Source organism: Zootoca vivipara, chromosome Z2 (assembly GCF_965207765.1).
Source record: "Zootoca vivipara chromosome Z2, rZooViv2.hap1.1, whole genome shotgun sequence".
In the NCBI taxonomy this organism is placed as follows: domain Eukaryota; kingdom Metazoa; phylum Chordata; class Lepidosauria; order Squamata; family Lacertidae; genus Zootoca; species Zootoca vivipara.
The window spans coordinates 28,446,536-28,472,607 of NC_142585.1; the positions used below are offsets into that span (position 1 = coordinate 28,446,536).

The 26,072-nt window shown below is 41.6% G+C and overlaps 1 protein-coding gene across 1 annotated transcript; it reads right to left on the minus strand.

The window, feature by feature from the left end:
• Positions 1-162: 162 nt before the first annotated feature.
• NEXMIF (neurite extension and migration factor) lies at positions 163-5,937 on the minus strand. Its single transcript, XM_035114030.3, has 2 exons — positions 5,802-5,937; positions 163-4,445 (listed from the first exon to the last, which is right to left on the minus strand). The coding sequence occupies exons 1-2, from the start codon at positions 5,932-5,934 to the stop codon at positions 163-165; spliced, it is 4,416 nt and encodes a 1,471-aa protein (XP_034969921.2). The 5' UTR covers positions 5,935-5,937.
• Between the last annotated feature and the right edge of the window lie 20,135 nt (positions 5,938-26,072).

Below are 26,072 nucleotides of genomic sequence, written 5' to 3' on the forward strand. Positions count from 1 at the left end.
TTAACCCCAGCCAAGCCAGGAAAAAAAGGTTTGGTCATTCTTTTAGGTAGCTTGCAAGAAATAAGTATTTTCATGCACTTTTGAGAACATAAAGGAGAACAACCACCAAAAAAATTAGCAGGTAGTAGGGGGAGGGGGCATTCCAGCGAGTTTGGTGCAGCATTACCTCAGTTTCTCAAATGAAGCTGTTGCAGACGGGTCCTTACGGACCTGCTCACGCTCCGCTTGCTTTGCTTTACAGTTGTCATCTCTCAGTGACTTAGAAGTGGATTTATGCCGATACAGCTTTTTATGGGTGGGCTCGTTTTTGGCTAAAGTGCTCAGGTTACTATAGCTTTTATCAAAAAAGGGAGAGTGAACATCTGGGGAGTACCCAGCTGAACAGTTGGGACGTCCAGGATCACAGGAGGCAGCTCGGCCGCTGGCTTTGTTCAAACCCTTGTTCCCTGGCTTGTGACTCTTTCCCGTTGCAGAAGAACCACCATTTACCTTTTTCTTGGACTCTTGTGATGTGCCAGCCAGGATCTTAAGAGTTTTCAATTTCAGGCTGTTTGATTCAGGGGGCTGGAATACATCAGAGGCATTGTTATGAGAAACGGGCCCCCACAGTGGCTCAATAGAGACCTTCATGAATCTCTGAACATCTGCCATTCCAGATGCTATGTTTGACAAAATGTTGGACGGCTCCTCAAATTCCCTTTGATCATCATTGAGGAGGCTGTTAGCATTACCTAGGCTTGCTTCAGACCAGCCTCCGCTGTTGTCCTTCCCCAGGGCCCATTCCCCAGGGAGCCCGTTAGACTTCCCTATCTGGATAGAGGACGGGCCACCATGGTGGATGGATTCCACCAACGCTTTTGTCGCTGTGGCTGAGTTCAGTGGAGCTGCTGCTCTCCCACCAATGCTTGAAACCTTTTCATCATGAGCTCCAGCCACATTCTTCCCTTTCCTTGTTGATTTGGGAGGCTGTCTAGAATTTCTGCTTTGCCCCTTCTCTGCCCCTTTGCTGGCTTTGGGTGCTTTTTTCCGTACATTTTTCTGTGGAGCATTTGGGGTTGCACCCATATTTTTATTGGATGAACCTTTCCTTTTCGGTTTTGACACTTTACTGTTGCTGTTAATTTGGCCAGATGGCTCATCAAATGTTGACAGGCACGGGCCCTTTTCAAGAAGGCCAACAGAATCTTCGTCATTAAACATATGGAACTGGAATTGGTGATTATTTAAAGTAAATCCATTATCAGCCTGATCTTGGTGCGTCTGGAGGACCCCACATCCCCACTTGACTTTCTCAGGGTTATTCAGCACAGCCTGGGAGCTCTCAGGAAAACATTTCATTGTTCCCAGTGGTTTGACTTCCGACCCAGTTATCTGCGGGGAAAGATTAGGGGTATCTGGGGGAGACATTTCTGAAAGGGATGATTGGCGGAACTTGTCAGGAGTGAAGTTGGAGATATCCAAAAGGTCCGTAGACTCCTTCAAAGGTGTTATTTCATCTATGCTTTGCTGAATCACTAGTTTGGGGCTGCAGTGGGCCAAGAAATCATCTGCAATGTCATCTTCACCATCCTTTTCACAGGACTTTAAACTTAGGGAACTGAAGTTGCTGGAACTAACCGACAAAGAGCCCACTGAATCAAAGCTAATCAGCCTCCCGTCATCTGTGCTTAGCGCACCTTGCTGGAACTGAAAGTGCCCCTCTCTATTATTGAAATGACATGACTGGAAAGATTCCTCTGACTGCGACTGCTGGCTATCTGACATGTACTTTTTTTGGTATGGCAGTTTGCTACTATTCAGGCTAACGTGACTGTATCCAGAGGCTGGAGGGCCATCTGCACCTGCACAGCTCCCGAACTCTGCCGCTGATTGTGCAGGAGCCTCCCGCAAATCACTTGGAAATTCCTGGCTGCTGCCACTGGATGCTTTGCTTGCTGGCCAGAGGCCTCCGAAGCTGCTGGGCTCCATCTCCAAGTGGCTCGGTGACTGCTGCAGCTCTGACTCTGGTGGGGACAGGACACAGCTCTGGGCAGGTTGCAGAGTGCAGAATGGCTTCTCTGCTTGAACAAGGCCAGGGAGGGGCTCCTCCTGCTGCTGCTTTGACTGTTGATGACTGAAGTAAGAGATCCCAGTGTTGCTTGACAAATCAGAGGCATCTAACAATGTCTGCAGGTACCCTCCAGGGATGAGGGGCACACTGGCAGCAAGATTAGCAGATGTAAGGGCCTTGTCTGAAGAGCAGGCGGTAGCTAGGAAAGCCGGAGGATTTTTAGCAACCTTATCCTCCTTGTGCTCGGTAAGGCGAGAGCCATCTGCAGGGCAAGGACCGCTTTCATCCATTGCAAGAGGCTCCTGGTTCTCCAAGGCTGGGGAGGCCTCTGCCAGGCTGGCCTTAATCTGCTTGCATTTCAGCCTGGCTTCGCTTTTGAACTTGATCCTGCGCAACACTTTCCTCTCAGGCCCCTTGAATTCCTTTGGTGAGGCAAGGCTTGTGATGTCATTCAGCTGCAAGCCGTTTGCACAGCTGGGTGTTGCAACAGCCAGGGTCTGCATCCCTCTCGGGCCTGCATCACTATCTCCGATTCTGCGGCAAACCTGCCTTGGGTCTGAAGAACAAGAGCTGGGCTTGGCCATGGGTTGTTCAATGGCTTTGATTCTCTGAATCCTGTGCCTATTGGCCAATTTGCCTTTTCGCTTCCGTGGGTGAGGCAAGGAGGAGATCTCAGAGCCGTTGAGATATAAACCTTGTTTGCTCTGAAGTTCTGATTTCAGTTGGTCCTGCCACTTCTCCTGCCAAAAGCTCTTCAAGGGGGCCATCTTGGCATATTTTTTCAACCGTTCTTCATCCAGGGTCACTGTAATTTCGCTGGGATCCACTTTGGAAAGCTTGATAAGCATTTGCTTTTGCCCTTTAAAACGGTTGGTAATGATGTATTTTATGATGACTGGGGGCTCCTTGCGAGAAACTTTTCTCCTTTTCTTCGGGCACCATTCATCATCATCCTCCTCCTTGGGTCCATCTGGTTGCTCCTCCTTCTTATCCACAATCTTCTCGCTCTCAATGGAATCCACATCATATAGGTAATCGTCGCTGTATCGCACTTTCCTCTTTGCTCGCAGGCCATAGTTCTGTTGTATGAAGGAACTGGAGTGGTCTCTTGGCAGGTACTTATTGCAGTCCTTAAGGTTTTGGAGAACATCAAAAGAAGATTCAGTACAGGTGCTGTCATCACTGAAGTCCCCGGGATCCTCTGTGGAATTAACAAGTTCCAAGAAGTGGTTTCTTTTGGGAGAAATGTACTGTACAACCTCTGTACTGGTGCAAGATTTGTTTAAGGCAACTTTCTCACTCTCCTCGTCGTCATCCTCCCTTCCTCCATCTGTCTCCTCTTCCCCCCAAATGATGCTCTCCTCAGATTTGAACTGGGAAGTATCAGTGGTCCCTCGAGGCCCCCTCTTCAAGGCGATTCGGCCTTCCTTTTTAGGGCATCCACTGAGCACATTTGGGAAGAAATTAAGCTGGGCATCGTCCTGCAGAGAACCTGCCTTCTCCTTCACACTGTCTTGGAAGGACTCATACCGAATTTTTAAGGAGCAGACGTCACTTCCCAAGTTTGAGTCATCATCAAACATGTAATTATCCACATCTTCCTCAGAAAACAGGTTCACAGAAAGCTCATTTTTGGAGCAAAGGTCAAGCAGCTCAATTTTGCTTTCACTGATGAAAGATTCAAAATAACCCCACTCCTGGCTGGGATTTGTTAGTAAAGGTTCCTCGCCATTGCACTTGTCTAAGAGTAATCCCTCATAGTAATTTTTCTGAGTGGGGTCCTCTGAATCGCTGTCAGATTTCTCTGCATCTCTTTTGTCTGCTGCCCTTGATTTATGCGCAGGGAAGCTTAAGAGTTGGTCTGAAAGCAGTTGATCCCCATATCTCATGGTTTCCCCTGTGCTCATGCAATGAATCCCTATATCAGAGACTGAACAGGTGTCATAATCCCTATTTATATCACCCACTTTCAGGCTTATTCCTGGCTCTGAATCAATGCCATCCTTTGATTCGATAAAGTAGCCCAGGCAGGTCCGGCTCGGCTGCATCAAGCAGTCACCGGTGAGGGCTGAGATGCTCCCAGGTTCCATAATGTTGAATGGAGCCTTCTCACAGTCTCCGGGCAGGGACCAGGTGCTCATGCCCTTGGAGACGCATGATGTGAGTGAAATGGCGTGTACAGAGGAGGAGTCATCAGAAATGTGGTCAGTTACATCAGCCAGCCTTAGGGGAGAGGGAGGGTTCAGCCAACAGGACTTCTTTGAAGCCGGGGCCTGCTGGGCACGGCTGCCCCCTTGGCTTTCTTTCAGAGCACCTGGGAATGACAGCGGTGGAGATGGAACTGCGGCCTCCGCATCCTGTGAAGCCTTCTCTTCTCCATCCAGGTCTTGTGACTCTGAAAGAATGAGAGGGAAAAGGAGGGGTGGAGAGAAAATGGAGCAGGAAAAATAAGACCCTCGGAATTTTCAATCTGAATCTTCATCCCTCCATGGAGGGTGGAGCAAATGGTTCCTATGAACCAAATGATGTGAAAAATAGCATTATTGTTATTTTTATTGCTGTCAGTATACCGATGTTTATTCACTTAATTTATTAGATGTTACATTTAAAACACACACACATATACACTCTCACTCAGAAATTAAAAACAACCCTTAAACTAGCATATCGTGGCCATGTACCGATGAAGAACAGCACAGCTAATCCCTGTTTGGTGTTTAGGTTTAAAACATGTTCTAAATTAATATTCTCATGTCAAGCTGGCCACACACTAGGTCACTGTACAGAGAATTTTTAATAACAACAACCCAGCTATTAGTTTGAAATTTAATTTCCATGTAGACAGACTCATGAACAATATTAATTATTTAACCTTCCCCTATAATGCTTGTTGATCATGCTCTGCAGCAAAATTTCACTGTGGAGGAGGCTTTTTAATATATATATAACACCACTTTCAAACTCTCTTTTTTAACTCACTATGCTTTGATGCATAATATGCAGCTCAGATCATTTCGAAGCAGACAGCTCCATACACAAACACATTGGGAGGGGGACCCCTTTTCCATCCCATTCTCCAGGGCTCTGGTGCTTTGGCCTAGGTTTACCTGATGGTCAGGCTAATTACTAACCAATTGTAAAATGGAATGGAGTGAAAAAAGTCATAAATAAAATATTATGCATGAGAATTCTGATGATTCCAGTGAGCATCATTGTAAAAAAATAATATTCAGAGCAAAGAGTGCAATGTACTCTTCGCAAAAGCTTTTTCACAAGTTGCCTATTAACCCCAACCACTCTGATTTTAAATCCTGCCTATTATGAAAATTAAAAATTGAAACATAAGCAAGAAACCCAAACGTCTATGCTTCCTACTGAGTCTGGTATAGCAAAGTGACCGAGAGACATAGCTACAAATGAAAAGGGCGCTGGTTCAAATCTCACCCCTGACATGAACTCACGAGGGATCCTTAGGAAAACCTCCATAGGGTGATACTGATAATAATATTTGCCCACCCTACAGGGTTATTGTAAGGAATGCAACTGATAATAAATGACTCATGGATAATGTGTGCACTCAAACGTGAATGTGAAATATTTGCATGAAATATTTGCATGAATGTGAAATATTTAATCTTATTAAGAAAATGGCACAAGGAAAGCAGGCTGATGTTCAGGGACAGATCTTGGAGTAAATCAGTTTCCATTAGGAGTTGGCAGTGGGTCCCTTGCTACAAATAGATTTCCTTACCATCCTCTTTCACCCCATTAATTGGGATTGGTTCTGGGTCTTCTGAGGCACGATTATTATCTTCTTGGTCACCCATCAATTCAGTCATGAGTTCATGAATCCATTCTGAACTGAAGTTGGCCAGCCTACACATGTAAAAAAGAAAATTACAGGACATTAGATTCCCCAAACCAATTTGCAGCCCTGTGAGTGAAAGAAAAGTTCAATTAAGAGGATTGAAATGTGAAAGCACAATAACTGGCCTATCTTTAGGTATACTGTATTTTTCAATCAGGTTAGAAGCAACCAATGTCTATCACAACCGCACAACGCTTCTGCAGCCCCAACTGTGTAGAAAGCACTGCCCAGAACCCAGAGGCATATGGGTTACATCCAGGGCAATTATATTCTACACTGGGGATGCCTCTAGACTGGCTTTTATTGCAGGATGTGTGTTCCTTATGTATGCTCATTTTCCATAGCATCCACACAATGCTGGCATCAGAACTGCATCAGAATGTCAGCCTGTATCCTCGCCAAACATTTAATCTGGCTTTACCCTTTCCAGAAAAAAATATATTCTAAATTAAACAAATCAGTTGACACATTTGTTATATCTAAACAATGCTTTTACAGTATTCAGCCTCCACCTGGAAGAATACTAGGTGGACAAGACTGAGATGATCAGCATAGACTGGGAACTGACAATGGTTTGGTTTAGATGTCACAGCGAAAACATAGTTTGGCCCTTGAGGTAGGGATAGGCCAATCTGGCAATTTTGGATTCTCTCAGTTTCTCAATCTTAAATTCAGCTCTCCAGGTTGGTTCACAATTTTCTTTTATGAATAATCACCAGCATTTTAGAGCAAATTATTCATTACATACAAATTTCTGTGTACAATTTCCTCTAATACACAGATTTTTTTGCAAAATGGTTTCCCTTAATATAATGCATTTTTGTATGTTCTTCACTTAACATATGGATTTTTATGCACACTTTAGCCTAGTACAGTATATACATTTTTGTACACATTACTTGGCTGGAGAAACACATTACAAAATTTGGAGACATCCAAATTTTGTGGGATGGCTGAGTTTAGATTTGCTTATTGTTTCAGAATGTACGAATCAGCTAGGTTTGCCTTAAAACTGAATGGAATTTCTCTTCCATCCCTACCTTGGGGCTGTCCCTTAGGCTCCCCCATCCCATCTCTCCTTACAAACTCCAATTCATTTCTTCAGTTATTGGTTCACATTACATATTATTTGCTTCCACTGTTAACCAAAGTTTGTCTCAAAGCCAGAATCAGAAACCATAGTTTGGACTGGGTTTCACGTTCTGGTCTGGAGGGAGGCTGCAGTTTATTTTAACAATGTTTTGTTGCTTCAGTTGTAGCAAACAACAACTACTGCAAACCATGAAGGAACTGAATCAAAGTATGGTGAAAGAAGCATCAAATTGCAACAACAGCAGGCAGGGTGGTTTTGATTTAACTCAAATTGATTTAAACCATTATTTAAATCACGATTTAAATCACTAGTCAGTAAGACTTGATTTAAATCTCTCTCTTTTTTTACAGAAAGGTTCAACCTTGCTGGCATCCTCTTAATATTTACAACCAGAGGAAGGTTTCATTTTTGGAACAATAAATTTTCAGAGTAGTTTTTACAGTTATATCCAAAATTACCAGTTTGGTTATACTATCAGAAAGACATAAGCAGATAATTATGAAATTATTGTTTATATTTGGACAACTTTTCTGCTGTAATTTATTGGAAGGAGAAAAATAATCATGTCCTTAATAACAATTTAAACAATTTATTAAACTAAAACAATAACATTATAGCATATGTATCCACGTTTGTAAACCAATGTGGTTAAATGATTTTTTTTTTTAAAAAAAACTTAGACTGAGTTTTAGCACACATGAAAAACTTTTTAAAAATCCTTATTTCCTGATGAATAGCCTTTGGACTATGATGTAACTTAAATATAAAACTATATTTAGAAAGTCTTTTTCCTCCAAAAGCATTTTATTTTAAAAATCCGATTTAAATTTTTAAAAAATCCAATTTAAATAAAACTTTTTTAAAAAAATGTAAGCCATTGATTTTTATCCACCCTGACAGCAGGTGGGGTGAGGCTAAGGTGAGTCAGGGATGCAAGAAGGCACCATTTTCCATTCTGCTTGTATGCATGTAGTACTGTTTGCATTCTGCTACACTTAGTTTCCACCTACGTTATTCATCTTGCTGCCAGCTGTGGCAAAATTATGTAACTTATGTAATGAATTAACCAAGTTACATGAATTACATTGTTACTACGTTGTTCCACCCCATTCATTTCAATGCAAAGGAAAGAAAGCAAATTGGGGTGAGGGGAAGCAATCCATTTTGAATTGTTTGTGGTCCCAATCCCTTACATTGTGCACAGAAAGCAGTTGCATTGAATTCTACTAGCACAATTTTTCAGGGTTCAAATGCTTGGCTACATATTTATCACTTCATAGCAATTCAATAATGATAGTGAAATTTCAGTTCATAGATACTATACACAAAGCATAAAAGTGTAGCTGAGACATAGCTAGAAACCCAAAAGCAGCTGGAGGAGGAGGAGGAGGAGGAGGAGAGGACAGAGGATGAAGAAAGAGCTTCACATGGAACTGGGTGTGGAGAGTGGCAGTTGAATGGGACATAGCTATGGGCAGCCTAAGAAAGTACCATCTACCTTGGGCCTGCCCATAAAAAGCAAGTCTAGCATGAGAAACTAATGTGTTGTCTGCTGCTTCCAGAAGCTCTTCTTATTGTGAGACTTTTGTGGGTGAGCTGAGAGTTTGTCTGGACCCTGGGTGAGAACCCAGAGGCTGAGAGGGAGTGTGTGTGTCAGAAGGAAAATGAAGTTACATATATATGTGTGTGTGTGTGTGACTTTGTATTAATGTAACCTTTTTATATGCTACTGTGTATTTTTGTAATGTTTTGTTTGTCATTGCTTCAGTTTTATGTACACTGCTTAGAGATATTTTTTAAGTTTTAATAATCAACCAACCAACGTATGGGTGGAAAATATGGAAGAAAGTGGTCCTATTTAGAACTATTCTGTGCAATGCCCAATAAGCAGAGTAAAAAGGCAATCATGTCATGAACAAGCAATTCTTCACTAACCACCAGGGAGTGCCAAAGACCTCTTGGAAAAACAACAACTGTCTTATGCAGCCATCTAAAGATGAGGAGCGAGGCAGCGTTAAGGAGCTTCTTCTGTGTGAGAGGTCCATAGTCTTGGTGTAACTACAGAGGAGAGCCTGTCTTAGATACAGAAGTCCCCCAGAACTAATGTCCTAGGATTCTCCAACGCCATGCCAAAGACCTCCTCTGCCAGCTCAGTCAGGAAGGTGGTTGGGCCGCAGGGTAGATAGTCCACCAACAAGATCCCTGTCCTGTCTCTGCCTCCCAGCACCGAGTACAAACCATCAAATCTATCTCCCAAATGGACTGACTGGTGAGGATGGAGTTTTTATGAGCTGCTGCCATGCCCTCTCCTCATCCCTATGCCCTCAGACTTGTGCTCCATGGGATACCCAGTTGGGAAAGCTGGGTAAGATCTCTCTCTCTCTCTCTCTCTCTCTCTCTCTCTCTCTCTCTCTCTCTCTCACACACACACACACACACACACACACAAGTCTCTGCAATGCACACCAGATATACATCTCACCCACAAGCAATTTTTGCTCATTTTTGATGCAGCATGTTGACAACACCTTAAACCAAATGTATTTCCCCCCCCATTCCCTTTCGGGCATAAATAATACACCATTACCACAGAGTGGGCGATGCCCAGTACCCAGATGTTCCCAGATTGGTGCAGACTTCTGAACTAACACAGGCAGTTGCTTGCATGCAGACCCCCAATATGATTAGGGGTCTCAATCTCACAGAAGTCTAGCCTGGATGCCAAGACTGGATGGATCTATGTGATAGGGCCTTGACATTGTACCCTCTGTGTGCACCTTCATGTATCCATATCCCCTGCTCCTGTGGTTGGGATTCCCTGAGAGTGAGGGACTCTTCTGCTTGGCACCAGGTAGCTGCCCTTATAATCTGTGCTGGATTTTCACCCGTTTTCAATTTCCCACAATGTTCTGGAGCAAAAACTACATTGAGGCTCTGATGCATTCTGGAAAATTTAAGATGGTGGTTCTTCACATCCCACCACTTGGTCATGCACCCCCAGGGACAGGTGGGGCCCTGTCAAATCCTGGAACCCTTGCAGCTATCCAGGGAAGCAAGATGCTAGCACCAGCTGTGCTGGACACAACTGAAGCTGTGTGATGGTGCTTAGATCTGACTTCTCTAGGAAGGTTCACAGTGGACACACCAACTGCAACTGAACACACACAGTCCTGCCCACAGTTACAACCTGCCTCTCTAGGAACTGGGCTGGGTCCAGACACATTGCCAGATTGTGAGTGAGTGCATCATCAGCCCAATCAAGGTGAATTTCCAGGTGGGCTTTTCCAATGACCAGAATCACCTCTGTTTTGTCTGCCCACATCCAACCCATCACTGCTTCCAAACACCATAGTAATTTCCTAGAATCTGTGACACAGCAGATTAGCTTGGCATAGGTGGGTTCCATACTCTTATCCCATACTGGGCAGATAATGTTGAGTGTAAATGGGGACTAGATGTGCAGTTTTCCAGCCTGAACCAACAGCCCTTGCAAACAAACAAACAAAAAATCCAGACTCCTGCAGGCCAGCTGCTCAGGAGGCAAATAGTTGAATGTTTGAATTACAGCCTTTTGCTATATGCAGGCAGTCTTGGCTGCATCTTTGTATACAAGCACTTTGTTGGGTCAGGGCCAGTATCTCCCTTCCATTATTTCCTTGCATGCACAGCCAACCTGCCAAATTGGCTTGGAGGGCTGATTTAAAAAGAAATAAAATAATTCCCACTCAGCTGTGTGCACAAATTTGCACATTAGCAATTCACCCAATTAGCTGAAGGTGTCATCATTAGACATAAAGATGTATCGTTTAATTGCCTCTTTAAAATAAATCAAGTCCAGTCATACTTTAAACTCTGATTTGTAAGGCGCAAAGTTCTGTGCTTGGAAGAGTCACTTGCAAGGCATATTCGGCTCTCTTTTTAAACCTGTATCCTGGTAACAATGTTAATGACAAAAGTATTTAAGGAGACCAAAGGCAAAAAGAAAAGAAGACACTATCTGGACATCTTCCCTAACTCCCAGGAAAAGCCATGTTTGCTTAAATCTTGGATAATCACTGATGGGAGATGTCACACTGCGGCTGAAGAATTTTTCTGAGGGCTGAATTATTCACCCATGAAATTCAGCTGTATAAGCCAAGAGCTCCCATTTATCTCTGGCTTCAGAAGTGTCTGACTACATTATATGGCTCCTGGTCCACCTCCATCCTCTCCAGGAATATCAGTGAATGCTGGTACTGAATCCAAGAGAAATCAGAAACAAGTCATTATATCATAATGAAGGTAACTGCAAAATGCACAGCTGGGCAATACCATTAATGGGACCAACCAAAATGTTCCAAATAATTGACTTGCCAGGGAGTTCTCTGGACAATTTACTCCTTGGAAGGAAAAAGTAATCTGACTGCGGCAAAATGCTTCCAAAATCAACCCCACTACCTTGCAAAATGTTGTCTCTGCCTTCACCGTTGTTGTCAAACACACATACCTGTTCTCCTCTGAAAAGAATGGAGTGAATGTCTCAAACGAAGGTGCCCGCCTGACTATCCTGCCTAGCTTCACTCGGTCAGAAAGCTCCAACACCTCTGCATCCAATGAATTAAGAAAGGTGTGTAGAGCCTTTTTCTGGATCAAAACTCTGCTGTGCTTAACCTTGTTATCTTCCATAAGCCAGAGGTAAAGAGCTGTGTGTGCTGTCAACACAGAGTTGGGGAGAAGGCTATCAGCTTTCTCAGATATGTCCCTGGCCAGCATAGCATCTGCACTTTTGTCTTGGTGGTGAGTGAGAGGCTACCAGATGATGTAGCAAGCAGCCTCAGAGTCCCCTTGTAATTATACCACCACTAGGTTTGCAAGAGGCTTCAGGCATATTGACAGCTAACACCGATACATCATTGGCCTTGAAACCACTCTCTCTCCTTGTTGTATTTGCATGCTAAAGACTTCTATTCAAATCATAGATTTTAGGCAGAGGCAGATTCAGGGGAGTACGGCCAATTCGCCTGCACTGGGGCCCAAGCCAAGAGGGTGTTGCGGGGGTACCACAACAATGATAAACTACGGAAGGAGAGGGGGCACCAAATTTTGGTGGTGCTGAAATTTTAAAGCCCAATGCCCAGCACTGTTTTAGGGAGGTTGTGAATTTCTTTTCCTATTTAAATAAGGATGAAAGCAACAGCATCTCATCTTACCTAGAAAAGTTGCTGGGGTGGGTAAGGGGAACACCCATGTACAAAGGCATTAATCACATTGTGCTGGAGGTACTCGCTTTTGCATATTGAGCGGCTCAGCTCTAATTGTTTCATTAGAACGATTCTGGTTCTGCCCAAGGCTCCAGCAAACACAGAAGGGAGGCGGGTAGAAAACAACAGAGGAAACCCTAATGGGCAATACCACAGCAAAGATAATAAATTGATCAACGCTCCACATCTGACATTAGTTAATTCATCACAGTTTTGCTCACTTAAGGGCAACCGCAGAACCAATTTCTCAGTAAAAATGAGCACAAAACACAAAGCAATAGAAATTTGCTGTTTTCACAGAATAATGATAATAAAAGTGAAAGCTTCAGTTATTTAGAATTTCTGATAATCTTTGTTTGGTTTTAGTCATAGCTGGAGCCACAGAAAAGCCTGGTTCACACATAATGCAAAGCCAAACTGCGGCTTAGCTAGTAAGCTTGTAGGCTCACAAAGAAAAAAAATTGTCTTTCATGCCTCCCCTGGTTCTGCTGTCAACATGTTACCCAGAGCTAAGCCATGATTTGGCTTACTGTTACATGGGAACCCAAGTTCATGGTTTGTCTCACCCCCAAATAAGTTTCTGGCTGGGACCAAGGTGTGTTCTGGATTTAGCACTCATGATTTGGAGAAGACAAACCACAAGCCTGGGTTTGGACACAACACTAAGCCAAACCATGGTTTAGCTCTGGTTAGTGTGGCAGCAGCAGGAGTGGGGGATGATTCAGGCAGCTTTGGTTTTGCCTCTGGGTCCCTACATGCTTACTCATTCTCACAAAGCCATGCTTCTGCTTTGGTATTATATGCTAACAGAGTAAAAGAATGACACCATCAAGAAGGGCATAAGTTTTGCTAGTCTTCCTTAAGTGCTCCTTGACCTAAGCATGGAAGTGCTGAGTCAATAATAGTTACATCACTGTTTATTCATGCCCTTTGATGACAGCAGGCTGTGCTTAGCTTTCTGGTCAGGTACCATGACAGACCCTCCAAGTGCCCCTATTTTCCAGGATTTACAGAGGCTGTCCCAGTTTCTGATTTGATTGTGGAACGTCCTGCTTTTCCTTAGGCTGTCCCTATTTTCATCAGAGAAATGGTGGAGGGTATGCCATGAAAAATAAATGCTGAAATGCCAATACCCATTAAACTGGGGAACACCCAGAAAAGACTATTTAATATCTACCGTTGTCTCTGTAGGCTGCCTTTAATATGATAGTTGCTGGAAAAGTCAGCTGTGAAGAGTCAGCTATGATGGGAAAATGTACAATAAGACATCGTTAATTACAGTTTCTCACCAGGTGAGGGGGCTGGGTATTTTCTCCTTCCCTTTCTCTTTATTTTCTCTTTCACTGTGGCATAATTCACTCACTCACCCAGAATCAATGTACTTCAAGGGATTTAACAAAGTCCACCTAGGACTTTGATCTCTTCAAACTGCCTTTTAGACAAACATTCCTGTTCACCTCTCCTCAGTTAAAAGGCCTGTGAGACTTCCTGGAGGGCGGGGTGAGAATATGACAGTCAGTGTTCCACTTCGTATAAATACTGCACCAATAGTTGAAGCCGTGAACCAGATTTCTTTTACAGCCCACTCTCACAAATGTTTTTGGACAGGAGTAGCAGGGTTTATTTTTGGGTGTGTGTGGGGTGGGGTGGGGTGGGGGTATTCCGCCTCACACATCTAGAGCAAGGTGATTGACAAGCATCATCATCATTATTAAAAAACCTCAGCAGTGAAATGCTATAACTTGCAGTGGAAATCTAAAGATGAAAACAAGCCATGAAAATCGTGCAATTACAGTGAAGCTGGTAAGATTCCTGCTGCTGTTACAGACAGATGTGCATAAAAAACATCTTTATATGGTCCATACAGGCATGGTCCATACAGGGTGAAATGGGGGCACCTTGAGCCAGGAGAAAGAGTCACAGTTGGGCAATCAACAGCTAACCTTTCCTACAGTTCATAAAAAAGTTTAAATTTTATTTTTTAATTATGCTTTTATTTTCTTGTAAGCTGCCCAGTGGACCTGTTTTAGGACAAAGTTCAGAACCATCTCAAATAAACAAAGCAAATGTGAAAATTCCTTTTTTATTTTTTTTATTTTTTATTTTGCTTCGACTCAGACCAACACGGCTACCTACCTGTAACTAAAGCAAATGTGGTTACTTAAAGCCAAATCTCCTTAAGGCTTTAAGGCACAAAGCAACCAAAGTTAAGCACTCTGTTGCTTTCAGTTTATGGAACAGGTAACACACGTGTTAATCACTCCCAGTGAAAGTAATGAAACATAAAAAGTGCTTAACTTTGGCTCAAACATTCCCTTTGTTACTTAACTTATTAACGAAGCCCCCTAACCCAAATTTTCCTGCTATCTAAATGTTTTAAATTTATTGTTATTCAGTAATATGTAACAGGGATGCACTAACAGATATTATGACCGACAGTTACTGCCTGGAAATTTCCCCACATTGATTGTGGCTTCAAGCCACACCTCTCGCCAGGGGTTCATTATGTGGTCTTGGGAAAGTTTAAGTTTGTCACCTGTAAAATGGGAATGGCAACAACCTCTCTTACAGGATTGTTGCGACGGCAAAGGCAATAAGTAGTGCTTACCTTTGCAAACTGAACATCTCAATTTGTCAAACTAATTAAATAAAAATCAATTATAGCAACATTATTAGTGTTAGCAATGTCACATATATAATATACCCTCCCAGAGGGCCCATAACGTGGAATGAAACAACTTAATATGAATGTTTACATGTCTTTGAGTTGTATATATCAAGCTGAAAAGAAAACAAATCCTAACTCAATAGTGAACTCAAAAGCCCATTCTCAGTGTAAAACACATGTGTGGACACACTCACCCACAATGTGTCTGAAAATGTAATAAAAGAAGCAAGATGAAGAATTATGGAGATATTTACCTGAGTTGCTAAGCTGCAAATTCACTTCAGGTGTTTCAGTGCTTTTCAGGAGTGTGTGTGCTTTCATATTTTAAAGGACAACCTTGTTCTTTGTGGGGGTTTGCAATAAAAATTGGGAAAGGACTCTACAAAATTCACTCTAAGCCTCTGTGTTACCTTATGGCTTGACCTTCTGACATCCATCTTTTATTTGCCATGAAACAGGCTGGCAGGAAAGAAAACCCTCCACAAGAGCTGCTACTTTCAGCCAGATATAAATGCTACCAGCTCAGAATTACTATCCAGCTCCAGCCAAAAAAACAAGCACTCGTGAAAAAAATAGGGAAGCTCACCAAAAGAGGGCATATCTCAAGAACAGACTTCAGCACTCATCTAATGGAACTGAAGAGCCCCAGCAAACAATAGATCTGGCAGTTGTAGTCTCTCCTCTCCATAAGGAAGGGCTGGCCTGACATGAAAGCCATTACCGGATGCATCCTGGCTGGAGTTAAAGCTTGCTATGAGGCCAAAGTTGGTCCCTGATTCCCAGTTCTTTACTTAAGGGTAGCCACAATAAGAAGCTGACATTTACACACCATTACATCCCTAAATAAATAAGCTTTCCACCTGAAAATTGGAAAACCATGAACTGGAGACAGTACACACCAGCATCACCTCCAACTTAAAACTTGGTTCTTGCACAGTGAGCTTTAACACATTGTGCCCTGAGGCCAAGATTTAGGAATAAGAAAGAGAAGGTATGCGCTGTCTGAACTGGAGTAGCCCAACACTCATTTTAGTGCTCAAAGTTAGGTAATTTTCTGTTTCTTGTTCAGGCAATTCCCTTAGTTGAGTGTTCAATAAGGAACTGGAAATCAAGAACTACTTCCAGCTGCATATTTTAGCCCAGTGGTTCCCAAATCTTTCGAGGGGGGGGCATGTTCCCTTGGTTTTATTCCCAGTGTTCCCTACCCAACCTACCCTATAAAAAACATTCAGAATGGTGGTTTGCAAAACCAACTAAGCAGTGTTATTTTTCTAGAGAAAGAGGTGCTGGAACTCACCACGAACACCTCCTTTGTTCTCTTATAATCGCAATGGTGTTTACCTGAGAGGTGCCATAACTGAGTTCTGGTGAGTTCCAGCTGAAAAAAGCCCTGCAACTAAGACAGATAATAACAAAATAACTGGGGAAACCGACACATTTCCTCATCCCTAGCTGTTCCCAAGGGCTTGAATATTAGATAATTTTGAAATTTGGAGGCTAAACACAAGGGTGTAACCAGTGCTGAAGAAGATAGCTTTACAGCTCTCTTGAACAGCAGAAGCAACCCCCTATAACAAATTGATGTAGTACTTCTTTCCCAAGTCACAGCATTTCCCTGTGTTTTGGAGTGACAGTGGACTTCAACAAACAGAAAACAAATGACCTCTCTGCCTTCTTCAAACCACAAGATAAAGGTAAACACAACAGAGGCCTACTGCAAGATCAGCTGCAAGTTGTGCCTAATATGGGATACACCAGGCATCCCCAAAGTGCGGCCCTCCAGATATTTTGGCCTACAACTCCCATGATCTCTAGCTAACAGGACCAGTGGGTCAGGGAAGATGGGAATTGTAGTCCAAAACATCTGGAGGACCAAAGTTTGGGGGTGCCTGGGATACACTTTATAAAATGAGGGAGACTCTGCATGAAATGGTGATCCTAATCTTAGGAATGAGTTTGCCACCCAGCTGCCCTCCATGAGAAACATAGTCTGGGAGACATGGAAACAACTTATGTCTGTAATGGAGGACAGCTGGGTGACTAAGTGCGAGACTTAACATGCTCACTGAGACGGCAAACTCTGCAAAGGAAATGGGCCCCAGGCTCAAGAATCAAGTACAATGCATCTTGAGATACAAGCTCAAAGATGCTGAGGACATAGTCTGAAGGGCAAACCTGGAGGATGCAGAGCTTAAAGATTTGACCTCCTTTGTTATTGATTGGTTCAAGCTGCTGATACCTGACCTAGTTATGGAGACTAATGATTTGGAATGTATCCACAGGGTCTCAATGTAATTATTGGTTGGTTGATATTCTGCAAACCATGTAATTTCTTGTTATTTGTTAAAGAAATATATACTGAATTCCGATGGAAAAGATCAAGATTTCTAGCCAATCAATGTCAGGAGCAAAAAAGAATAATACAGTATAATCTATCAGAGGGATGGAAGGAAAAAATACACCCCTAAAGGTATTTCCGCAGAATTTGCTTCCCTCTACAACTCTGCAAACCCAGATACTGCCCAGATTAGGAACTTTTTACAATAACTGCCCATACCCACCCTCTGTGAGGAAGATGCATCCTTTTTGGACAGTAAAATGTCCTCCATAGGTCCATAGCTCAAGTGCTAAAAAGATTACATTCAAGTAAAGCTCCTGGGTGTGATGCCTCTACAGCCTTGTTCTATATAAACAATTTAAAGATTTTGATGCCTTATTTTCTTTGATTGTTCAATGATATCTGGGAGGTGGCACCTTTACCCCCAACATGGCTTGAGTCAAAAATAGTAACTATAGCCAAATCATACAAGGACCCCCCTGTTGGTGAAATCATACAATCCAGCACCATTGACAAATCATGAATATTAAGCTGTTTGGGTGGATAGAATTAAAAGGTATTTGCATAAATCAATTAGTTCAGATCTAGCTGGTTTAGTCCCGCTTCAGAACATTGCTGACCCATTTAGAAAATTATTGAATATTGTTTTTTCACTCCAGGCTCCCCTTTTACAATCATTTCATTATATATATTTAAGGCCTCTGACTGACTGCAGTAGAAATTTTTGTTTGAAGCTTTGGAAAGGATGCAATTTGGCCCCAAATTTATTAAAACAATTCAGCATATCTATTCTATTTCCAAAGTAACAATTCATTCTAATAAAAATGAGAACTGATGGATATCCAACAGGGGACAAAACAAGTCTGTCCTCTCTCTCATTTTCTTTTTATTTGGGCAATGGAACCGCTTATATGCATCACCTGGGTATTCATATTAACCTTCCTATGTTCCGGGTCTTTATGCTGACTACATAATGGTTACCACCACCCACTCCTGTGGAAGGTTTTTTTTAAAAAAAAATTAAATGAGATGTGGATTGATATGCACATTTAAGGGAGTCTGTGGGCCAACTTTCCGTAATCTGCTTTAATGTCCCTCCTTCAATCCAGAATAAGGTATCAGTATTCCTCCAAATTAAATTGTGTCACCTACATTTGAGATATTTGGGTGCATATATCACAATGAATTTTAATAAGATTTTTAATGATATTTTTTCTAAAACATGGTCTTTATTAAATAAAGATATTAAAAGATGGGAAATGGGAATGTATTTTATATTTGATAGATTGTATTGTTCTTCCTAAAATTGCCCATCTTTTTCAAACTCTCCCTGTATGGCTCTCTCCAGAACAGCTTGAAAGGTAGCAGAAAAAAATTAATTCTTTTATTTTTGCACAAAAGAGACCAAGGGATGGTAATAAATTGCTTTATTTTTCTATTAAAGAAAGAGAATGGCGGTTTGCCTAATTTAGAATTATATTATTTGGCCGCTCAATTGAGACATATACTTAAATGGGTATGATAAACAATAGACCCCTATAGAGGCTGAGAAAATAGAGATGGGGGTTCCCTTTGGCGTATTCAAATTTTCCAAAAGAGGATCTAGAGAGAATATATGGTTCAAAAATAGGCCTTTTACAAACAATTTTTCAATGCTGGAACAGAAAATGTACATTAATAGCTCCAGTACATTCTCAATTGACTCCTCTGGCCTTCCACCCCCTTTTTTATACTAAGAACCACACATAATATTATAATAAATGTGCAAATATTATTTTAAAAATGCTTCTAGTATGGAGATGGAAGGAAAACACAAATTAGGAGACACTAATGTTCCATGGTTGTTATGGTGCTAAATTTCCACCTTTTAAAATAAAAAAACGCCACCCAAACTGCTGCCACCCATAAATTAAGTGAATTTGAGAATTTAATTACCATCGCCTTTAAAGGTGGTAATAAAATATACAAATTCTAAATATATAAACTTTTAAAATAAATAAAAATTTACTTTTAAAATGAATCTAATGGCCAGACAGGACTAAGACTGTCATGGAGCTAAGATCCAGACTGGAACGTAGAATCATAGAGTTGTAAAGTTGGAAGGGACCCTTGAGAGTCATCTAGTCCAACCCCTGTAATGCAGGAATCTTTTGCCCAATGTGGGGTTCAAACCCACAACCCTGAGATTAAGAGCCTGATGCTCTACCTACTTGAAAAATATTTACGGCAAAAAATGTGGCTTAAACGTTATTTAGGCAAGATACAAAGATGAAAGCCATATTTTGATGCATCCACCTCCCCAAAACATTAATGTGGATGTTTTGATACTGGAGTGCATTACCATTTGTGGTGGGAGTTGCGTGAAGGTTCAAAACTTTTGGTCCTCTGGTTTTTTTGAGAAATTAATGCAATTATGAGTTGCCATATTGTCCCCTCCCAATTTGCATTATTGTCCATTTATGAAGAGGCTGCCTTAAATTTGCACATTTGTTAATTCTTCATTTATTAATTGCTGCCAGGGTTAATATAACCCATTTTTGGAAAGCCCGAACTAGAGCCAAACATACTTATTGGTACACCAAAGTATGGGACGTAGCTTAGAAAAACTAGTAGTCTTAGAAAAATTGACATATAAATTACAAGTTGCAATAATACAATTGTTAGAACATTGTTTTACTACATATGAAAGTAAGAAGGGACATGGACAAGCCCCACCTAGTGCTTATAAGTGGATTTAGGTAAGTAATTAATATATATCCTAATATTTCTTTCAGGGTTAACCCCCTCCCCCGGACATAAAAGGAACCTATATTATGTTTAGTTACCAGTTTACAAAATATCTGCTATGTAGATTTTGTAGTTCTTCGTTATATCAGCCTTCTGTTTCTCTGTTATTACTATATCGCCAAAACAGACTTTTATTTAAACGGAGCTATAGAAACCCCAAGGATTATATCTTGAGTATTTTAGAAGAGGGTGTTTGTTTGTTTTTAAAAAGTGAGCCTTTTAAAATATAATGGCCCAGCGGACTGAGACCATTTTGGCACCACTGTATTTCAGCTGCACAAGGACTGACAGCTTGAACCGAGAAGCAGTCCAGCAAGAAGTGCCAGATCAAGATTAACTGTAGTGTTGCCACTAGTTACTATAATGATTTTAATCAAAGAGTATTGTAAGAAAAAGGAGCTCTGGTTCGGCTGCTGCGGGCATGTCCTAGTTATCACAATGTCCAGATTTCTTATTAGGCATTAACAACGATAAACACTTTTGACCAGAACATTCCATATTGAATCTTCAGGTCTTGTGTCTGAGAGTAAAAAGGCCATATGCATAAAGTGCATTCTTCTCTGTACCACTGGAAATATTCTTTAATACTTGTAATGGAGGGGAGACTAGAGGAGAAATAAATGAATGCTACTAGGAATTGTCAATCCACATTAAATTTCATAGGGAGCACTGCAAACAAAGATGGCTTTGTGTTCATTATCTGCGCTGAAAATATGCCTTCACATTATCTTCTTTGCATTGCATACTCAATTGGAAGAAATATGAGGGGTAGGAGAAAGAAAGATCCTTTATGTGGCATCATTCCATTCAAAAGCCAGAACTAGTCTGTCACTGGAAAGTGAGATTAAATATTTATTCATGTAGCCAGGATTTCACCTTTTTGCTGTGGCTACTGAAATTACAAGATTAGAGGAGAGAATACAAAGGCAGAAAAAATGGTACAACTGAGTTGTTTTGGGTATTTAGTACATCCATATTCTCTGTCATAATTTGGTGTCTCCCCCTCCCTGTGCTGCACCGAGACTTTGAATATAGTTAACATATAATTTCATATGGCAGTGGCAAATCCACTCCTCAAAAAACCTTCCCTGGATTTGGAGAAGCTAAGTAAGTACCGGCTAGTTGCTAATCTCCCCTTCTTGGGCAAGGTTCTTGAGCGGGTGGTTGCAGACCACATCCAAGTGCACTTGGAGGAAACTGGTTTTCTAGCTCCATTTCAACTGGGGTTTAGGCCTCGTTTTGGCGGAGAAACTGCTTTGGTAGCCTTGTATGATTACCTCTGTTGGGCAGGGGAAATGTGATGGGTTGTGAAGGGCACCATTTAAGGAGCAGGGACTACATGGCGCCCTCCACAGTCCACACTGGAGACTCCCAAAGCATGCATGCACCCACTCAGGGGCTACAAGTTACCAGCATGTGCTGCAGAGTACAATGTCTACACACACTAAAAGGCAATGGTTGTTACAAAGATCTGATTTATGAGAAGGCACAACAGATGGTACAACAAGCGGATCCAAACGAATGTGGGTGTTAGGAAAAGAGTATCGCTGATCATAACGTGTTTTTACATAGACTAGCTATGTGTATTGATTGATGGCCTTGAGTCATTTAAATATATTGGTGCAATATATAAATAAGTCAATATTTAATAATACCAAAAGCCCTATAAAGATGCTATAAAGGGAAGCAAGCAGGGGGGGGGAGAGAGAGAGATTGAATGTATTGTCTTTAAAAAATAGAAGTTAATTTAATATGGAATTCCTGAAACTGTCTCTACTATACAGCGTAGCTGCATAATAAAAATGTTTATCATTTTACAAGCACCCTATCAACTATTGACATTCTTGCATCGAGGTTTTTGGATTACCCTCCCCCTGTTCAAAAACAACAAAAGCTCTGATTTTCGTGATTATAAGGTTTGAAAACACATGCAGAATCACATAAACTGCATGTTATCACAAGGAACTGACACTCAGCTGTGCATACACCCACACTCAAACACCTGTTTTTGGAATAATTATCATAGCTGGGGAAATCACTAATTGATCACTTCACAGTCTGCACCCTACATGCCCACTCAGATCTAGATCACAGGCACAGGCTATGGCCTGCTCGACCAGACCAACAGCCCATCTAGTCCAGCATCTTGTCCCCACAGTGGCCCACAGGCACAAGAACCCTCCCCCTTCCTGTGGTTTCCTGCAACTGTTATTCAGAAGCCTGACTGCTTCTGACCATGGAGGCAGAGCACAGCCACTGTGGCTACCAGCAGGTAGAGAGAAGCTGAAACAGATCCAGCCCAACCCACAGCCAGCCAGCCAGCCAGCCAGCCCATAATATCGATTATGGAACATGGCCGAGGGGAGAGACCTGCCATCCATCAAGTCAGGCCATAAGTCCAACTGGCTCACTATGGTCTGCTCTCCAAGTGTTGTTGGACTTTAGCTCCCACCATCTCTGACAATTGGTATTGCTGGCTATGGCTGATGGGAGGTTGGAATCCAACAGTAGACCATATAGTTTCCCCAGTTCTACTCCTCTATACGGAAATTATATTTCCCCAAAAATCTTGGGAGACAACTCTATTCCTGCAGCTGTAATTTGTATCAATTATTTTCAATTCTGAATTTTAGATTGCTATAACCTACCATGGGACCTGCTGGTGAAGGATGTTGGGGAAAATAAATCTATTATTATTAATAACAGGGGTTTAATCTGGGGCTTCTTGTACACAGAGCATGTGGTCTACTACGGTACTAAGCTACAGAACTCAGAATAGCACAAATCAGCACTTTGGGATGGGGACCAGGAACTCAGATTTACTCTCCTCTCTCGCATAGCCTTTTTTGTACTATTCAGAATAACTACATGATCTTACATGCATGTAGTTCAGGCAGCTGCACACACTTGGGTTTTGACTAAAGCCATTATGTGTAAACTAGGAGTAGGGAAACTTCTGTTCCTCTAAATGTTGTTGAACTATGATTCCTGTCCTCTCTGGCCATAGGCCATGCTTGTTGAGGCTGGCATGAGTTTCACTTCAGCAACATCTAGATGGCCAAAAGTTCCCCATTCCTGATGTGAATGGAATCTGAAGCAGCCCTGAGGTATTTCAGAGCAGACGTTTTCACAACACATTTACTGGCAAGAACGTGTCCCAGCCTTCCCTAACAGGGGAAGATATTTTGGACCACAACTTCTATCATTCCCAGCCAAAACAGTTGTAGATAGTTGTAGCACAAAACATCTGGAGGGCACCAGGCTGGAGGAGGCTGGGCAAGACAGTCCTCTCCTTGCTCTAAAAGCAGAAGCTGACTGAACACACATTTGAATCTTGCTTCAGCACTGAGGACGGGACAGCACCACCACCATACCTTAGGGCAGGGTTTCCCAAACTTGGCTCTCCAGCTGTTTTTGGACTACAATTCCTATCCTCCCTAGCTACTGGTTCTGCTAGCTAGGGATTATGGGAGTTGTAGTCAAACAATAGCTGGAGACCCACATTTGAGAAACCCTGCCTTAGGGCATCAGCTGCAGGGCAGGTGACCTGGCACAGCCAGTTTCATCATCTTGAACACCAGGCCACTGTTTATTCTCCACTCCACCTGGTGCCAGCTAGCCACCCACTCAAACTAAATCACTAGGTTGAGGAAGGTTAATTGCATTACTCCCCCCCAAGAAGTTCAGAGTTATATGAAGAAGGTTCCCATAGTCCCCCCCCCAATCCAAACTCAGGTGACACATGGCATTTTGTCAGGTACATTTACTTGATTGTTGTCATTATTTTATGAGAAGCAAATGTGAGAGGCAGCAAACTTCAGCAGAGCTGGAGGGAGGTTCTTAACCCATTTATTCTCTGACTGATGTTTCCATTTAAAAATCACCTAACCAACTTAAGATCTGTGAGAGAAAAGATTCAGCATGTGTATTAGTAGCTTCAAAGGTTTTGAACCATTACCTGTAGGGAAGGTCCCAGGTTTGACTTTTGGCATCTCCAGATAGGTCTGGGATTGTCCCACCCCCTGATGGACCAACTTGGTTTAAGACAGCTTTCTATCCTGTTACTTTTCATGTTAAAAATGATGGCTTGCAACATATATTGTGGCCTGAGACAGGAGGACAGCCTTGCTTTGCAGAAACTAAGCAGCACTCAACACCCACAACCAGCTTTTACAGACTGCAGCTGTGTATTGAGCTGCTCATCAGCTTCAAAATATATACAACACACACACCATCAAAATCTGTTTCAGTCCCCACTCCTAAAAAAATAATTTTTCTCTGCAATACTTTCAGTTTCAAAGCCCAAATTACAGCCTAGTGCTATGAAGTGATTCTGGATAGAAACTGACAAGCATCAAAAGAAGAATAATCAGCCCAATATTCATTCTCCCAACCCAACGAAGCGGAAATATAATCTATTAGCATCAGTGGTGAAAAGTAAATTAGATTTTTAACCTGTTCAAGTTGTTGTTGGGTTTCCCCCTCCTTTTAAAGTATTTTGATCTTTAAACCAACAACTGCCTTTTAAGCTTGATTAGATGAATAGAAGCACATAGCCCTATGGAAGGCAGGAATTAAACCACAAGGAAATAAAATCCTAATAAGCTTTAACAAGCATGATTCATATATGACTAAATTATGCACCTTTCCCCCTTAATGCCTTTGCTAAACAAGTTTTCCCATTTTCTTTAAATTAAATTAAATATGGCTACTACATATTTTTTTAATAAAAATAACTTTATTTGATTTATTCAAGCTGTACAACAATTTAACAGCTTCAACAAAAGATCAATAAAATAAAATACATCTATAACTTTGTGTTACAAATGTCTTATTTATATATTCAACCCTGTCCTCCCTCCTCCCCATCCCCACCATGGACCCTCCCTCCCTTCCCCAACGACTTCACAGCCGTAATTGAGTTTTTCCCTTATTGTTCCCTGTATAATCTCTACATACTGTTTTTCTAAATTACCAACATTTATAATTATATATACCATAACTTTCTATTGTTTTTCATTCATTACATATAATAAAGCTATAATTTATCAAAATCTTTAATTAATTGTAGAGCTTTTAAATATCTGAAATGAGAGTTGGTTTTTCAATTTTGTCTTTTATATAATTTAAAAAGAGTTTCCAATTGTTGTTTGAAACTTCTGATTTAATCCCTTTGATTTGTTCGTACTTTGATGCCATCTTATAGTAATTATATAATTTTTGTTGCCATTCTTCTATTTCTGGGACATTTGCTGACTTTCAATTTTTCGCGATTAATATTCTCGCAGCTGCTGTGGCGTAACTTATACAGCATCTGTCTTGTACCCTGATGTCATCTGGTATCATTCCCAACAAAAACAATTCCGGCGATTTCTTGAATGAATATTTCAAGACTTTCTTTAGTTCTCTATAAATCATTTCCCAAAACACCTTGATTTTGTTACAAGTCCACCACATATGTATGTAGGTACCAATTTCTGTATTACATTTCCAACATATGTTACTTGTACCTGATGGCTACTACATATTATAGCATTATTTAGTGCCAACAAGAGGAATGGCACAGAACTTGTATGCCACACTAGTCTGCTTCTTGCGGGTTTTTGACCCCGTTTGAAACAAGCCAGGCTAGGATGGATGGATGGAGGATTCAGATAAACCACAAGGGAAGGCTAGGAGGCAGTGATGCAGCTAAAGTGGAGGTAAAGATAAAGTAATGCAGAAATGGCTAGCCTTGAGGAGAGCAAAAGAGCTTCTTTTTGCTACCTAGCGAAATCCAAGGAGCAGATGGGAGGGAGGGAGGGAGGGAGGGCCTGATGAATATATTTAGCTTACACAACTTCCTTCAGGGTAGCCAAAGGACCAGTCAGACCCAAGAGATCTACAAAGGGTCATGTGGAGCTAGGACTTTTGTTTGTGCTCTGTCCAGGGTCCTGAATGACACCTCTGGTTGCATTTGTTCTCCAAAACAGAGTTCTCAACCCATGACTATAGAAATCCATTCCTGCTCTTTCTATTTATTTCCTGC

Coding starts and splice junctions, on each gene's coding strand:
- NEXMIF (XM_035114030.3), bottom strand. CDS start 5,934: ATGTGTAGGCTGGCCAACTTCAGTTCAGAATGGATTCATGAACTCATG. Junction 4,446..5,801: donor TAATGGGGTGAAAGAGGATG/GTAAGGAAATCT, acceptor TCATTCTTTCAG/AGTCACAAGACCTGGATGGA.